Genomic DNA, 18,905 nt, shown 5'->3' on the forward strand with positions numbered 1-18,905 from the left:
TAAAGATTTTATAATTTTGAAAGAATTGTTCTAATTCCTGACAGGGAAATCCTGTTTGCATGGCTTCACAGGGGCATCAAAATGGACCTTTCACGAGTTTCCCTAAACATGACCATGACTGTTAACAGCGCTATAGGATGATCTTGAAGAGTGACGCCCCTTGAGGAAATTATAGCCTTGTAAAGGACACAGCTTTTGCACTGGATTATGACTCGTGAATAATTCTTCTGGGTTTGGTTTGTTCTAGTGGGCTTTTTCGGCTAAAAAACTCTTTCTGACCTAAGTTATCTATTACGGGTTGCCTCCCCGTAGTAGCATAATGTTTGTAGGCATGTTTTTAGGTTAATTTAAAGCTGAAATTTAGGAAGTGTCACTAATTTCTGGGAAGTTATGACGTTGTAGACTCCAGGATGGGATTCTGAGAGAAACTTTCCTGGAACAGTTAAATACTAAACTGGAGTAAATAGCGACAAAAACCACACTGCCTTTCTATCATAAACATCAACAACAAGAAGAACAATAGGGAAGTTTTTTCTCAAGATAGTTAAATTCTAACTTAAATGAATATTTCGGCCCTATGTTCAAGGGCTGTTCTTAGTAAAACATAAATATATAAAAGAAATGAGACTTACAATAACAGGAATCTCCTAAACTCTAGTAAAGATAAAACCACGGTTACACTTCGAATAGGGGTTTGTCAAATACCCTGTGATTGTGGTAAATGCTGTGTGGGTAGAACTCACCAGAATTTAGAGAAACGCCTACAACGGCATAAAGATGATATCACCAAAACTTTAAATTATAATACTGCTAATGCTTCTTTTGATTCTGCTTTAAGCAGCCATGTTTTTATAACCCCAGCCACAAAATACTTTTTGAAGAATCCGCCCTTATTAGCAATGATCTAGGCATAAAACAGGTTGTTCGAGAAGTAATTGAAATTAGACTTAAGATAAATAACAATATTTCCTTAAACAGGGATGTGGGGGAACACTCACTAAATGCTCTATACACAAATTTCATTAAAAACGATTTTACAAAATATATTAAAAAACGAGTAGACACTAACACAGAGCCAGTTACAAAAAGACCTTTGAGGTTAGCTGCCAAAAAGGTAAGATTAGCAGTGAAAGTGTATTTTCAATATTTTTTCTGGTTGGACTTTGCTGAAGTAAGGATGCTGGGACTGTTTTAAAAATTTTCATTTTAGTTTTACTAGTCGAGTTTTGTAATAAGTCACTTTCTTTTATATATTTTTATTTTGCTGGGGACGTCCCTTGGAAATAAAGCGGAAATATTCATTTAAATATGGAATTTCACTGTCTTAGGAAAAGATTTTCCTATTGTTCTTCTTGTTGTTTATGTTAACTGAACTGGAGAGTCTAAAATTTGACAATGTTGGAGATCGATAAACTAATGTAAGGAAAATAATTTGTGAATTTGCCGACGGTGTCTTAGAAAAGAAAGTTAGAAACGCAGATAGGAATATTATTAAAAATGCTTTATATTTAATAGAGAAGAGGAGGGGCTTGTACAAGAATTTTTTTAGTGATAAATCATATGAAAAAAAAGGAATGTACAGAAAGTAGAGGAAGCATTAAAGCATAAATTAAGAAGGTGTGAAGTGAGGCTATGGTTAAAATTACTGAAGATCTTGGAGATGCAGCTAGACGGCATAATGGTAAAATATTACATAGGAGATAGGAACGGGGCCACAGTTAGTGATAAGAAAAGAGTAAGAAACGGATAGACCATTTTGAGTATATGCTTGACCGTGATAGAGTTACAGGAAAATATATAGAGAAGATTGGAAAAGTTTGTGAAACATTGGATGTGATGGAAGATTTATTTTGCGAGGAAGAATTATTGACAGTACTGAAAGGGTGAAAAAAAAGTGAGGGCCCTGGTGCAGATAGTATGATAAATGTCTTTTTTTTAAATGTGGTCGTTATGAAGTTAGAGATGAATTACTAAAGATTATGAGTATGATTTTTGAAGAAGGGGAAGTACCTAGCAATTTTAGGAAAATCACTCTTCAAGGAAGGTGATAAGAGTGAGTGTGGTAATCATACAGGAATTAGCTTTGTTTATTTAGGAAGCAAAATTATTGGTATGATGCCACTTTTTAGACTTAGAGATGCTGTAGATAAAGTTTTAAGAGAAGAACAATATGTGTTTAGGAAGGGGAGATGATGCGTCGATCGAATTTTCCCTCTTGGATTAATAATTGAGAAGTGCCAGAGTAATCAAATCCCTTTAGTCGTCAGTTTTATAGATTATGAGCAAGCGTTTGATTCAACTGATAGAAAGGCTTTACCGAAGTTACTGTCGTTTTATGAGATACCAGATAAATACATCGAAGTAAATTGGTGCTATTTACAAGAATAAAACTGCTGCGATTAAGGTGGGAAATGGAAGTTAGTAGCTGGTTTCGTATTAAATCAGGTGTTACCAGGACTACGTTCTATTCCCATTTATATGAATTATTTTAATGGACTTCATCCTAATGAGCACAGTAAAGGTTATGGAAGTACACGAAATCGATTGAAGAAGGAAAATTCTTCCTGACTTAGATTATGCTGATGATTTAAACATCCTAGAAGAAACTGTGAGCAAGGTAAAAGAATTTTCTGAGGTTTTGACAGTTCAGGGGGATAGAATAGGTTTGAAAATTAATGTTAAGATGACTAGGTCATTAAGGCTAGGAATAAGTGAAGATAAAGAGTTGATGTTGGGTAACCAGAAGATCGATCAAGTGGACAGCTTCGCTTACCTTGGTATTATTATTAATAAAGATGGTAGGTGCAACGAAGATGTTAAAAGTGTAACAGCTTAGGCCAGGGTGTTTTTTTTTAATAATTGAAAACAGTTTGGAAGGATAACTGCGAATCAAGATCAGAATATTGGAAGCCACTGTGATGACAGTGGTCAAGTATGGCTCTGAATTGTGGGCGCCATGAAAAAGAAATAAGGATTTGCTAGACGTTTTCCAGAGAAATTGCCTATGGATTGTTTTGGGTATCCGAATTACTTACCGTATCTCTAGCAGTAAGTTGTACGAAAAATGTTGTTCAATCCCGCTTTCTAGGGCTATAATGAGAGGAAGGTTGAGATGGCTAGGAGACATTCTTTGGATGAAAGATTATAGATTGCCAAAGATAATCCTTGTTTGTCAACTGTCTAGGGCCTAGCGAAAAGTAAGTCATCCCTGACTGGGGTTGGAGGATGTCGTGAGGAAAGATTTAAAAGAAATTGGAACGTCTTGGGAGGGATTAAAGAGGGAGGCTTTGAATAGATTGGGATAGAGGAAAAGTGTGTAGCTGTGTTGGCCTTAGACAGCTTAGTGCTGCAGGGATTTATTATTTGTAGTAGTATTATTGCCAACATACTGTTGCATATGTTGTTAACTGTTGGAAAATGAATCTATAAATCTTGCGTTGTTTTTCTCTTTTATAGCCAATGTTTTGAACATATCAAAGTTACCGTTGTGGCTGCAGAACTTATTGAGGCTATCAGTTTGTCCGAGTCCTGTTCAAAATTGTTCGGTAGATCTGCTATTGAAATTTCTACGATTGACTCGAACTTGTCAAGAATCGAATTTACGCAATGACTATTCCACTGAGTTGCCGATGGTTTCGATTGAGGAATACGTGTTTTTATCGACAAAAACCTGGATATATAAGGTAAATGTAGCAAACAAAATCTCAGCTTTATTTTCTACAATTGATACTTCAAAAAAGTCCATTTTTAAGCCGAATTTTAGGATTTTCGGATATTTGCAATGGTTTTTAGAAGGTTCCAAGGAAATAAGAGTCGTTTAATGGATCTCTGCGGAGGGGGGGGCTTTTATTTTCTTTTTTTTATTGCTGGCAATAACATAACCATCAACGGTCGAAGTTCTATTATCTATAACGTTTTTTTAGTCTTAAAATGATTCCTGTTCCGCATTTTCTTTTAGCTTCTGGTCTAATATCTTTTTGAATTACGTGTTTTCAATTTGAACAAATTTTTAATTACAAATTACGTGTTCTTATAAAAAAATGGATGTACAAAACAATGGAACATTTGTTCTTATAAATTTAAATATTTTCCATCTTATCTAATTCGATTGGTTTAGTTTTTAAAGTTGAATAAGGGCACGCATTTCATGGAACTACATGGAACGCATTCCATATTCTTATTTTCGTAATTAAATGGAACGCATTCCATATTCTTATTTTTTCCATCATCTGGTTTTGAATATCGAAATATTAAAAAGATTAAAAAAATAAGGATTGTTGGAATCTTGTTGGGGGGGGGGGGGTCTTGCTGAGTGGATCTTGTTATGTGTATGTGTCAGGATAGATGTATTAACCTGTCTACTTTTTACTTTTCGCACTATTTCTCCTTTTATCTATTATATGAAGATGGTTATTACTTCTCACCTTTTTTTAAGAATTGAAATATGGAAAAAGTACTTTTCTACAGATCCAGGGCAAATGCGGGAGGTCGTTTCGCTCAATGTTCCCCTTTCCTTATTCATAGGCTTTGTAGGCCTATGCTGAATACTCATCCCCTTTCCTCTGAGGGTTTGAACAGTGTGCACCTATGTTTACTTTTTTGCTATGAAACACTTTTATTCTTTGCTATAAAGTTCGTTCTAAAATGAAATATATTGAAAATGAAATACAAAAAAACGTAATGTAGCAAAAATATGATATATTTTTTTCATTGTTTTATTTAAATTTTCATGTGAAACGTGTAGGTAAAAGGGAATTTTTTCTATAATACAAAGCTCAAATTGTATTTCTTCGTAAAAAAAAATAATAATAATTAGGCTAGTCATGATTAGTTACGAATGTACGTAGAGGATCCAAAAATAATCTAGATTTTGCTTTGAAAAGTTAATCTACAAAGTTTTACAACATTTTTTTGGCCCCTTTGAACTTTTCTTATTAAAAGTACGAAGGCAATGAACTCTTTCTTAATGTTGAAAGATTATATTCCCAGATTTAACGCTATAGCAGTTAATTTTGGGAAAACGACCAGAAATCAAAATTTCACAAAATGACTTAAAACTTTCGCAAAGAAGTTTTGGTTGCTAGTCTGACCGAGGGGACGCATTACTGGTTCATAATCCAATGAAGATTCGCACGTTATCAAGCATGTTATCACGCTGAACAAAGCTGAATTGACCAAATTTTGCTTCAAAACAACTGTAGATATATATATGTAATCCTCCAAAATATGAGAAGCTTCGGGTATTGTTTGTGCCCAATAATTATGGACACCGATGCTTCCACTATTCCCAAATTTTTCAGGGCATCCCCGGATTTCCAAAATGAAAATTAGCTTCTTCAAAATCTGTGTAAATTAGCGATTTGTTTTTTGTAGTAACGTATCTTCATCTATGAACGTTGAGTTTTAAGGAAGTGTCGGAAGACCCGATTTTCTTTTGATGAAATTCCGAACCCCGTATAACCCCAAAAAATAATTTGAAAATTGTGCAACCACTGACGTAGTGACGTACATGCACTCTTGTGCGCCACAACTGTTTTTATTAACTCCTTTTTCCTCAATCGTTTTGGCTCTTAGGATAACTAAAAGTTGTATCATATGCCAAAATACGTTATGTATCCTTTTTTCTAATGGATAAATATTTGGAATTTGATTGTTTTCATATCAGAATTGGTTTTACCTCGAAGGCTAAAAAACCTTCTTGTATAGGTAACCTGTCAGTAATAACAATGAATTAACTCACTTTTCATTCCGGTCTTAGCTCGCCTGTTTAATTTATGTCGCTTGACATGTCATCTTTTGAATTGCCACTGTTAAGCTCATCTGGAGCACCCGCTAGAGTGGCAACCCAGTAAATAACTGAAATTATTTGAATGGATAAATACAGCGCAATATGTTTTTAATATCATTTTATGCCACTCTATGCCCAAAAAAGGAAGTATTTGTGGAAGTTGGGGTCGTTGAGTGTTCTTTAGTGTTTTGCCCCATATGTGGGGATGATGAGGATCTAGTAGACTTTAAATGCAATGGCAGGGAGTTGAAGGATTTGAGGGAACAAGCTTTTTGGGACTGGGGTAAGAGGGAAGAATGAATTGTTGAAATTGTGAAGAGTAATTGCCACTGTGTATTAGGAATGTGGGACATTATGTCCGGGTGGCAATGCAACTATGTAATTACGATGTATCTTAATTTATTATTGCTGCGTATTTGCATGGAGGTACTTTTTCTTACTATCAAACGTTTTGGAAATAAAAGAAATGTAGAAATATTACTTGCTTTAGCCTAAAATGCCTATGATGAACCAATAATAGGTGAGCCAACTAAGAAAAGTTGCAAGCCCTTCATTGATTAAGATTCCCAATGTCTAAGAGCCAAGTTTTACTTTAAAGTCTTTAAAATTTCTCAGACTTTTAATCTGAATCCGTTCTTTCAGTGTTTACCCCCAAAATGAATTTGCTAAACCCTCGAGATCTTTTAAATGGTATATCTCATGAAAGAGCACAAAACATGGGATATAATCATATCGGACCTAGTTGATACTATAAAGCTATCTGTCGCTTTCCATAATCATACTACTATAGAGAGAAGCTGCTAAAAGAAAAAGAAAGATACACCTTTCAGCGGAAGTATATAGCCCCTCATCCCTGAACATGCCTGTAGTCTAACGAACCATTCTTAACTAGAACTCCCTCATTTGTCATTGAATTCTGTTTTCCAAGTTATTTTGATCAAATAGAAGGTAAACTAGTTTGCGGAAGTTTCTAACCCATTAGCGGTGAATATGACCTTGCTCTAACAACCTTACCTTACTTGCACGTCCCTCTCCGTGGCGGATACGAAACCAATTTTTTTGAACCCTCAAATGTATCGGAAGAAAATAATAGCTATACAAACTAGCAACAAATGCCAATCTCTTATTGTATTGAATAAAAAAAAACAAAGTTTTTTCAACTGAAAGTCAGGAGCAACATTAAAACTCGAAACGAACAGAAATTATTCCATATATGAAAGGGTTGCTCCCCTCCTCAATACCTTGCTCTTCACGCTAAATGTTTTTAGCAGGGCCCTTGTTTTTCAGGAGTCGTTCTTAAAAAATTGGGACAAACAGTCAAACATCAAAGTAAGGAGCAACATTAAAACTCAAAACGAACAGAAGCTATTCCGAATATGGAAGGGTTGCTCCCCTCCTCAATACCTTGCTCTTCACGCTAAAGTGTTTAGCACGGTCCTTGTGTTTCAGGATTCGTTCTTAAAAAATTGGGACAAACAGTCAAACTTTAGCGTAAAGAGTTAGGTATTGAGGAGGGGACAAACCCTTCATGCGGACTATGCGGACTAATTTCTGTTTGTTTTGATTTTTAGTGTTGCTCCTTACTTTCAGTTGAAGATACTTGTTTTTTTATTTAATTTCTGATCGTTTTTCAAATAATGCAGGTAAATCTGTTGAAAAATTGAAAACTTCCCTCCCCTTACGGGAAACTCCTCCGTGGAAAGCTCCTCCTGCGTAAAATCCATTCCGGGCAATTCCATCCTCGCTGAAAATATTCCCCCCCCCACCTCCGTAAAATTTAATGCAGAAGATTCACCCTGAAAAATTCTCCTTAGCATACTTTTATCTGAAAAAGACTTCAAGTTCTAAGCGTTTTTCCGATCACTCCAAAAATCTTCCCTTCTGTGGAAATTATTTCTTGGAAACCCAAAACAACATTTCCCTCAGATAGTTCCCCCGGAACATCTCCATGTGCAAAAGTGAATAGGCAAAGACAAAGTAAGACAAATAAAAAAAATTCATATAGGAATTCTGTCAAATCTCCCCGGTGTAAAATTTCTCCTGGGAAGTTCACCGTCGGAAATTTACCTCCACATGAAAAATTATCCCCATTGAAACCAATCCAAAGCACAAAATCCCCCCTCCCCCGGAAAAATGTCTCCATACTTCCCAGTAACAAATACTATACGTAAACAATTGGCAAATTTTATAACTTAAATACTTATTTTCAGGGGCTGGAGGGATTGGGCCATGTTATCTCCAAATGCACAATTTTTTGGACTTTTCAACTATACTAAACAAAATGGCTATCTAAAAATTTTGATTGGACGATTTTAGGGAAAAAGGGGCGTGGGAAGGAGGCTAGTTGCCCTCTAATCTTTTTGGTCACTTAAAAAGGGCACTAGAACTTTTAGAACCTTAGCCCTCTCCTGGTGTTCTAGGACCATTGGTTCGATACGATCACCCCTGGGAAAAAATAAACACACTTCATTGATCTCTCTTCTGACAAAAAGTGCAAAATGCCACATTTTTGGAGATAAGAGCTTGAAACCTCTACACTAGGGTCCTCTAATACGTTGAGTCTGATGGTATGATTTTGATAAGATTTCTTGACTTTTAGGGGGTATTTCCCCCTTTTTTGAAAATAAAGCAAGTCTTCTCTGGTTCGCAGCCTCTTATGGGTCACACTAAGCTTCATGAATCTTATTTATTTGGAATCAGCATAATAAGCCGATTCTTTTGACATATTTATTATTGATATCATTGATATCAAGTTCTGTTTTTTAAATTTTCGGTTACTATTGAGCCGTATCGCTCCTTACTCACGGTTCGTTACCACGAACTGTTTGAAAGATGGTAGCCTTACTTGCACGTCCCTCTGTGGCGGACACGAACCCAAGTTTTTTGCACCCTCAAGTGCATCGGAAGCAAGTAATAGGTACACCAACTAGCAAAAACTGCCAATCTCTTATGGCAAAGATGACCAAGGTATGACAGACAATTGTTCTTCACAAGTCCCTTCCTTGTTTTAAAATTTCAATATTTTCTAATGTGTAACAGAGCACTGAAGTTGTCAACCCATCGATATTTTAAAATGTTTATCGCATAAAAAAAACTTATAAGATAAATTGATGCCATATACTTTGATCAGCTCATCAAGGACTATCGATGAGCGTTGAAAAAAAAAATTACCTGTCTTGGTTCAAAAGTTGATTTTCTTTGCCACAGGCCAACTTTGTTATATCGTTTCTTAGATAAGAGCAAAGGGAATGCTCCAATTTCTCTGGCAATCTGGCCAGGTTACCGTCGCACATCTTAAGCGCTTTCGATTTTAGTCTTACTTCGATTTGAAACTGATTCTCTCCTGCTTGCCCGCTAAAAAGGAGCTCTCCAGTCGAAAGCAGAAACGTGACTCGGTGGAACGAAAGCTTGTCTGCATTACTTCAGACAGTCTTCTTCGAGATAAACTGTGAAACTCCACTTCAACTCACATACTGCAAGCTTTGGCTCAATTGCTAACGAAATCCATCCTTTCTGGCCACAGGCAAAAATTGCACTAAGCTTTCCAAAATTTAACTTTATATTCATCACTTCGGACTGGGGTACACACTTTCCGTAAAAACCACGGAGTTTAAGCCCTTACCCTTTTCTAGTATTAAGCTGAATTCGGCAGACTAGGAAAAAAAGGGCAAAGCCCAAGTGTTGCTCTTGCAACACAATAAAATGTATAAATGAATAATAACAGAACAGTAATAAAATAATAAATAAAAATAGTGAAGATAAATATTTTTCTAATAAATAAAAATATTATTCTATTATAATAGGATAATAGAATAGAACAATAAAATGTGTTTTTTAATTGGAATGTGTTTCAAACAACATAGAATAGACTTCAGTGATCTGTAATAATGAGACTGTTGATTTTGGTCCAGTAAAGTATTAATTTTGTATTTGATAGATATTAGCGCAAATTATATGGGCAAGTGTTAAAAGTTCATCAGACAAGAAACTAGCATCGGAGGCAGCTTACAAGCTTCATGCTCTTATTCCTATTGGCACTTTCCAATATATGGAGAATGAAATATTGACTGATTTTGAAGATTGCTCTAATAGTGGACATACAGACGTTTTGATCCACTTTGGAGAGCTGTGGAGGCACGGACAAGCTGACGAAGCGTCTAAACCCCATCGATCATTTGAAAAGTAAGTTAATTTTGAAATTGAAATTTTGTAATTATGCTCAAGGTTGGTACTAAGCTTTGAACTGTGCAAGAAGGGGGGGGGGGTATATGTACGAGTCTTCGTACGATTAGAAAAATATTTTCTCAACTTTATGTAGCCTTGTAAAGAGGAATATGAAGAACAGCATATAAGATGAATATATAAATGAAGAACACGAATTCGTTTTTCACTCACTGAAAAGCTCTAAATGCAAAACACAAGACATTGGAAATAAAAAGAAATATTGAAAAAGAAACACATTTAGAATACTATTGGGGGAGGGCAAAGAGGATGGCCTTCGCCATCGAAATTGGGGAAAAACCTCTAATGCCATCAGAGTAATCTGGCGGTACCCCAAAAGCCAGTGCAACTTCTACGCGCCACGGATTTCTGCTTTTACCGTCTCTGGCGGTTTACACAACCCTCAGGGTTCTCTGGTAAGTGTACTTTTCGCGTCTTATCAGAGTGCCACACTCTATGGCCCCATGTACCATAAAGATTGAACTCCCCCAATTCCCCCTCAAGGAAAGATCTCTGGCTTAGTGTGAGATTCTTTTCCTGTACCAATCTAATCTAATCTCAGCCTTGCTGAAGGCTGCCGGCCCTACCTAGGCCAATCAAAATGGTCAAAGATATAAAGAAAAGATTTCTTATCTGTATTCACTCTTCACTCTGTACAAGAACTCAAACTGAACTAACTAAAAAAACGCGTACAATCAAAGAAGATACTACGCGAAGTACCTCTACTCATGGCATGGAGGTTCACCTAGCTCTGACCAAAGGCAATGAATGGCCGAATCAAATTAAACTCCCAGCATCCTTTGAAGCTTTTCGGGCTGTAAATTTAAGCTCTACGAGTCATCGCTCACCTGGCTTTTTCAGACATTAACTATTTAATGGATTCCTTCAGACATCTAATAATAAAAGCCTATCCCGGGGTTTATATATTGAAATTGCAGATAAATTTATAAAAAGGGCATTTTTCTGAAACAAAAGGGGCCAAAGTTCTCAACAAATACTAATTTAGTGTATCTATGATAGAAAGGAATCACATCATAGATACTTGAATTTAGTTTCCAGTAAAAAAAAAGAAGCTTTTTTGCATGCAGTCCAATGGTCCCCTTAGCGCAGGCACCAACCTTCGATCGGGAATGCTTTGTGTAGCTAGGGACAAATTACCCAACGTTTTATTGTTTTTCCCCTGAAACTTCTTCCGGTACCCTTTTGAAGCTAGGTCGACTCTGGCTGAGCTTATAGAGCCGTGCTGCTGACTCCCGTTCCAAGCCAAATCGAAGGATTGAAAGTTCAGCGTGCTGATCTACTAAGCTTAGTTTCCTGAGCTTAAAACAGCGTTTCTAGTTAGGCTCACCTATATTTAAAGCTATGCAAAAAAAAAAGAAAATTGAAAATATTTAAATATAAGATAAAGTAAAAGTCATTCATGTTTGTAGAACCTACCGAATTTTGCTTTAAACTCAGAAGGAAAAACAACAAACTTCGAGAAAAAATAGCAAAAATCAAATAGCACAACTAAATGAAACATTAACGCTACATCGTAGAAAAACTTAGTTTAAAAAGATTGAAAAAAGGCGCATAAAACTGAGTAAAAACAAGTAATACAATTTCACCAGCTATAAAGGGCTGGATACGCTTAGCTTTTTTCCCACCGATTTGCTAAATCGGCACCGAATTACAAAGGAAATGGCAGCTTGAAATTTTTTCTAATTTTTGGTGCCGAATTTGATCGTGATCATCAAAAAAAAAAAAAAATCTTTCTGAGGTACTTCAATCCTCAATCGTTTCCTTCTCTTCAGCAAGAAAATCAAAAGAAGTAAGTTGAGATCAGTCATGCAATTATTGATGTCCATAATGTTTAGTTTTGAAAATCTCGCGCAAAGGGCGCTTTTTTTTACTGCTGTCGTTTGCCCATGGAGCTGCTAAAATTGGTTGTGAAAAAGTTACGTGTGTCCAGCCCTTAAGAGCAGGGGATATGGAAGGGTGGAAAAGGGTAATGGATATTACTTTTACTTTCACTAAAGCCTGAAACGTAGATCTTTGTGTATATGAATGTATCAGCGTTACTGCTCACGCTGAAACACTTTTTGGGCTTTAATCCTTGGTATTAAGGGGTGGACAATCTTATAATCCTCTTTCAGTTAGAGAAAATTCGATCTGAATATACCTTTGAAACAAGCAGATCCTGAGCAAAGGATAAGCATAAGTTCTTCAAAGATGAGGGGAGTAGGGTATAGGAATTTTTTAGACTTTTTTTAGATAATAAGAATCAGAAAAATCATAACCTCTAGTTTTTGAGTCTTATATGAGGAATCAATAGTAATGAAGACTAATGGTTTATTTTTCAGCCCCTGGAAAACTAAAAATTGAAGCCCAATAATACAAGAAATTAAAGATAAAAAGATGAATTTATAAAAAGGCAGGTTTAGTTCACTAATTTAGTATATCCGCGCTGGACAAAAATCACGCTATAGATATTCGAATTTTGTTTCCGGTTAAGCTCCCTTATATTCGAAGCTCTGTAAAAAAAACGATAAAGTATACAAATACTTAAAGATTAGATAAAGGTATATTCACAAAGTGATTCACAGTTTATGATTCACATAGTGATTCACCAAATGTGTGCTTTCAACTCACAAGAAAAACAATAATCTACCTGAATAAAAGAGAAAAAACCCGATAACACAATTAATTGAAACACTAAATCTACATCGTATACATATGTAGTTTAAAAAAAGTTAAAAAATTTCAAAGCATTAAAGGGCTAAAAAACTCACAAACCGTAAGAGCAAGGGATACTGAAGGGAAAAAGGGGTAATAGGTATTATTTATGCTTAAGCCTGAGGCAAAGCTCTTCAAATGTTCTAGCATAAACTGCTCACGCTGTGAGACTTGTCGAGCTTTAACCCTTGGAAGCTGTCGTCCTTTATGGGGCACGGGGGCCAGAGAATATTACTTCTGTGTTATACTACGCTCAAAATTTCACAGAAAAATAGGTCATATACATAGGTGATGAATTAGATCAATCAAGATTTGACGAAAGAGTTTTACATTTTGGTTTTTAAAACTCGAAATAGGGGAATGAAAGTCTGCAATTTCACAGCAAGAAAACGGATGGAAATAAATACTTTCATTTTACGTCTGAATGTTCAGATTAAAAATTAAAGGGAAAGGAAAATATCAAAAACGGGTAAAATTTTTCTAGCAAGACAGTGAAATTTTTTTTTTCTATGAAGAGTAATAAAAGTCTGAATATTTTAGCTTCCCGTCTGGAAGCCTTTATCAACGGCGGAAACAAAATAAAAACAGCTTAAATAGACATTAAATTAGGCAAGAAAAATGTGAAAAAAAACGTACGCTATACAAAAACAAAGTGAAAAACGAACAAACACAAAAGAAAAACATATCTAGCGTAAATAAATTCCAATATGATATTTCAATTAAATTATTTATTCATCATATGATGATATACTGACTTTCGAGACCTTGTTTGCTGTTTGCTGTTTGCTTGTTTGCTGTTTCGAGACCTTGTTTGCTGTTATTAAAGGTTTTTACCTACTGAAATTAATATATCATCTTATTTCTGAATCAAATCAACACTCGTATATAATACGGATACGTATCTTCGGTTTGACATTGCTTTCTTGTTAAAACAAAACTAATTGTTTAGAATACTTACAAAAATTAACTTGAAGGACCAAAAACAGTGAAAAGGAAGTCTGAATGTTGGGATTTGTTAAATTTAAACTTACACAACTGTATTTGGCTTTAAAAATTAGGAAACACTGGAAGTCTGTTTTTATTCTAAAAGATGTCCACGTGCTTTTATGTTGTTTCGGTTGTAACGGGTTCCAAATTTAAACAAGAAACCTAGATGTAAAATCAGAAAAAAAATAAGCTACACATGACACCTACCTGCTTAATAACGTGTAGCTGGGTTTGGAAATCAGCAGAGTTGTGTTTTCAGGCGCCAGTTTTGAAGCGTGTTTTGAGCGCGTTTGACAAAGTCGTTTTCATGTTCTCCGTGCTCAACCAAGCAATCCGTTAAGGCGTTTCCTTTGTACGGGTTCCAAGCGTATTGGACACGCATCCCTCAAATTTATGACGCTCCGGAATAGCATGATTAGACACTGGTCCCGAGAAGACATTCGCCCGTGATGAACACGGCACTCAAAACTATAATCTGCATACCCGTATCGCCATGTTGGATGTGGGTCGCCTTTAAACAAGGCTCAGATTCTTAAGCTATTGATTTTTTTGGACACAAGGCGTTGTCATATCTGATAAATTAGTTTTGATTATTTTTTTCATCACGATTCAGCGTGGCACCACTGACAAAAATATGGCACTGTCCTATTAGCTTCATAATTTTGAAACAACCGAAAGAAAAATCTTAGAATTTAGCGATTTTCAGGTGTGAATAGATCTAAAATTGGTCAAGGAAAAAATTGTTTTTATTTATTTTTTATATTTTTGTGTATAAAATGTTTTATATTTGTTTTATATATATTGACATTAGAGTTTCGGTTACATTTTTGTTATTGTAAGAGAAGGAAAACCACGCTTTGCCTAATTCCTGAATAAGTTTTAAACTTAGGACTTCCAAAAATAAACAGGGGAACTTGCGCCATCATCTTGGTAATAATTTAAGAATAGCCCACGAGTGGACGGTAAATATTTCCAAGTTGCCACACTCCTGAAACACGACCCCTTCCACGGGGAGCACAATATTTTCTGCTAAAACTAAATCCTGTTCCGTTTATAACAAGTTTCGTTTTGACGTATACCTTCAAAATATCATAGTTTCGGCGAAATCCCTCCGTAAATATATCAATGTCAATATATCAATTTAATAATGAGATAGTTTTATTTTGTGTTTTTTGACAAAAAAGTTTTTTCGGTTTTTATGTTATTGATGGAAACCTGTATTTTTGCACTAGGGAAAGTTTTTAACTGAATAAATTCAATCACGTGTAACTACTGAGTTAGCAAATTTGAATTTAACAAACTGAGTAAACAAATTTTGATTGAATTTGAAATCTAGTAAAAGCTACTTCTCTGAACGGCAAAATATTTAGCTAAAACCTATTGGATCAATATTTTTTTTTCAGGTGTTTGTTTAGAGTCTTCGATTTTCTGAGTCATCCATCTTGCACCGTCCAACAAACATCAAAAACCTGGCTCCTTGACAAAATATATAAAGGAGATATTGCTCGAATATTTAATCCGTTGCTTGAAAGCCTTGTGGGTCCTTCAGTTGTTCGACGAGATCCTCGTGCTACGCACATCCCTCAGATTCGTAAAATTACTTCAAACGACCAAGCTATTGAATCAAAAATACGTGCTATTGGTTCAGTTAATGGTGATGTGACCTTTTATGTATCGCCCCACGGTAAGGAGAATTCATACCTGTCTAGAAATAGCACTGAAGACGCTAAGTTTCCTGATAGTAAGGGAGTTAATTTTCCTTGGATCCATAGTAAAATCCTTAATGAAAAGCTTTTAAGACCTGTCTCAATGTTAGTTAATCCGATAGAAAGTATTGAAGGAGTGGAGGTTGGACAAGAAGCACATATAAGGAGTGCCAGTGTGCCACGATTGAATGAAGAAATATACAAGAGAAACACAAGACGCCACTCAGTTGGGGACGCCTCAGGTTTGAACAAAAAAATTGTACCATTTCCTATTGAGAAAAAACCCCTTTGTTTTATTGAAGAAGTTCTGAATGAAGTTATTGAAAGCGCTTTAACTAAATTATCAGTGAAACCTTTCTATAAACCAAAGTATAGTGTTATGAACAAAGACTTGACCAGTCCATCTTCAGAAGAAAAGCAGATAAATAAATTTAAAGATATTCGAAAGTCATTTGGTTTTGTCTATACTGTAATGCCTGACTTTCAGAATATCTCGTATGCCCTGGAAGTTTTATGTCAGGTCATCAGCTTAGAACCGAAGATTGTTTTGTGGTCACTCACTGCTAGTGCTATCAACAAAGAACAATCAAAGAAACTTTTATCACAACTAGCTAATTACCGAATAAATTTAATTGGTCGAACTTCAGATGATAAGTCTATAATTGAATCAATGTCGCTTTTTAGAAGTTTTATGCATCTGGATGCTGTTCTTTATAGTGTACTCGGGGCTGCTCGTTCTTTTTTAGAAGAAGAGGAATCAAATGAAGCATTACAGTCAAACACAAATATACAGCTAAAAAGTTTCCGTGCCTTGACACTTATTACCAGGAATCTAATTGACCTTATTATGAATAGTAATACTGGTTTTGTTGCTTATATCAATGATCTGTATAAAAGGTGCAAAGTACATAAAATCATATTGAACACATTGTTTTATCAGTATCAAGGAGATACACTGAATTGTCGATCAGTAATATCATCCGGGCTTGAACTACTGCTTCAACTTGTTATACTTGACTCAACATTAGAAGGTCTAATACCAAGAAAGTTGGAAGTGCCTGCCCTGAAGAATAACCAGTATCAGCCTGAGCTGCCAATTTATCTTCAACCTGTGTTCATAACCCTGTTTGAGCAAGCTTTTGCCGATCCATCCTTCAAACTTAACTACAACGACTTCGTTTCATTTTTTATCAAGTGTTTACCTTACCTTGGCTCAGGACTGCCGCCAATTACCGTATTTCTTTTTCGAGAGCTTACTGAATTCCTAGATGAAATTATGGAGTTTGAAAATGTCAACAGTGACTTTGAAGTAAAGCTACTTGAAGCGCTTACTATTGTTACGCATTACTCCCTTATAGGTGGCTCTTCTAGCATTCCAGCTGCTTATGGGGGCGCAGGAAGCTACCGTAAAAGGTCAGAATCAACAGAGGTCAGTAACTCACAGATTCTGAGTAATCTGTTACACGCTTTCAGTCCTGGCTTCAAAGACGATAGTGTTGAAGCAAGTGATCCGGTACTCGTATCTAAAAAACTTCTACTAGCAAATCTTTCTCGATTGGTTCAGTGTGCGCTAATTATATGGCAAACAGCCAAGAAAAGACCGCCGGGGGATGGTGCAGTTTTGAGGACTAAAATCCTTGAGCTTCTTGGACCAGTTTCGTGCAATTGCTTATTCAGTTTTCTTAGTGCGGTTGCCCTTGTTTGGCATGATCAAAAAACGAAGGTAACGACGAGAAAGGTTAGTTGCTTTATTAAGTAAGTGCAAAATAGGCTGAAGTAAGTTGAATATTCAGAGCTTATCTCAGCTCTTTGCTTGAACAGAGCAAATAGAGGATCAGATGCTAAATCCTTCAAAATTAAAAAGAGACTTAGTGATGTATCTATACCCCTTAGTTTTGCCTGAAAATGATGTTCTTTTTAAGAAATTAAGAAACAATTATAGATAAATGTGGAAACCACTCTACCTTTCCATTATATAAACAAAATAAAAATTAAATTGCGCTAATTTTTTTCAAAGCAGTTGATCGAACTATGCAACTTACAACTGGAGTTCTAAATGCCATTGTGTATGTTTAATGCATATGTTTTGTTAATATTTACATGTTCTAAAGATGTAACATGTTAATTTATATATGTAACACATGCAGTATTTATAATATGTAATTGCAAATGTTTATCATTATAAGGTCACGGCTTTGGCCGTGACCTGATAATGGCTTTGGCTATATGGATCTCCTGAGCCGGAGGATCCTTGTTGTTTTTTCCATATTTGTCCATCGTTTTTTTTTATCCCTCTTCTCGAAGTTGAGAAATTCGTGAAAGTAATTCTCGCATTCAAATTGAAAATCAAATCTTTGAATTTAAAAGTATTTTGAAATAATATGCATGTACTTTTTTGTTGTATAAATAAAAGGAATCGGATTTTAGATTTTAAGCGGAGAAAAATCGGTTAATGACTTAGAGAAGCAAGAATATTCATCCTAAAGTTCGTCTCATTTGTTTCTTTATCTCGAGCAGTGGCGTAGTTTCGTTAAATTCCTGGGGAAGGCAAAGTTGGAGCCAATTTTTCCAAATAAAGTGATAATGACAATGAAAACTGAAAAATTGTCCATATATTATCGTAAAAGCAAAGATATACCAAAGAAAACTGACCTGTTCCTTTGGATTCTTGAATTATGCAGGCTTATCTTAGTTTTGACAAGATTTTCTACTACTACTACTACTACTAACATCTAAAAGCAGCATCAAGCCGCCTGAGGCCAACACAGCTATGCAAGCTCTTCCTCCGCCCCAATCTATTCAAAGCCTCCCTTTTTACACCTTCCCACGAAATTCCCATTTCCTTTAAACCTTTCTTTATGACGTCCTCCCACCCCAGACGAAGACGACCTGCTTTCCGTTTAGCACAAGACGGTTGGCCGAAAAGAACAATCTTCGACAATCTGGCATCATTCATCCGCACAACGTGCCCTAGCCACCTCAACCTTTTTCTCATTATAGCCCTAGAGAGCGGTACTGAACCACATTTTTCGTACAGCCTATTGTTTGAAATACATTCAGTCAGCCGGATACCCAGAACAATCCTTGAGCAATTTCTCTGGAAAACATATAGCAAATCTTCATCCTGTTTTCGGAGTGCCCATGCTTCAGGGCCATATTTGACCAATATCATCACTGTAGCTTCTAATATTCTAATCTTGGTTTGCAGACTTATCTTCCTATTCTTCCAAACTTTTTTTAACTGCTAAAAAACATCCTGGCCCTTGGCTATTTTACTTTTATCATCTTCACTGCTCCCTTCCATCTTTACTAATAATACTACCAAGGTAAGTGAAGCTGCCCACCTGATCAATCTTTCATTTCCCAATGTCACCTCTTCATCTTCACTTATTCTTAGACTTAGTAACTTGGTCTTCTTCGCGTTAAATTTCAAACCTATTCTAGCATCCTGAACTCGCAAAACCTCTAAAAGTTCATTCATTTTGCTC

General features: G+C 35.8%; 1 protein-coding gene across 3 annotated transcripts in view; it reads left to right on the top strand.

Annotated features, from left to right (window-relative positions):
* LOC148954908 (protein DOP1A) overlaps positions 1–18,905 on the top strand; it is a 160,533-nt gene that overhangs the window by 93,578 nt on the left and 48,050 nt on the right. For 2 of the 3 annotated variants that reach the window (XM_089099104.1, XM_089099111.1), the window contains exons 10-12: positions 3,457–3,683; positions 9,726–9,970; positions 15,115–17,155. In XM_089099104.1, coding sequence (XP_088955230.1) covers positions 3,457–3,683; positions 9,726–9,970; positions 15,115–17,155 — 2,513 coding nt within the window. The remainder of the gene's footprint in view (positions 1–3,456; positions 3,684–9,725; positions 9,971–15,114; positions 17,156–18,905) is intronic. The other variant, XM_089099118.1, reaches the window with a different exon arrangement.

Source organism: Artemia sp. Qi Xiang Cuo, chromosome 2 (genome assembly GCF_049724085.1).
Source record: "Artemia sp. Qi Xiang Cuo chromosome 2, ASM4972408v1, whole genome shotgun sequence".
Classification (NCBI taxonomy): Eukaryota; Metazoa; Arthropoda; class Branchiopoda; order Anostraca; family Artemiidae; genus Artemia; species Artemia sp. Qi Xiang Cuo.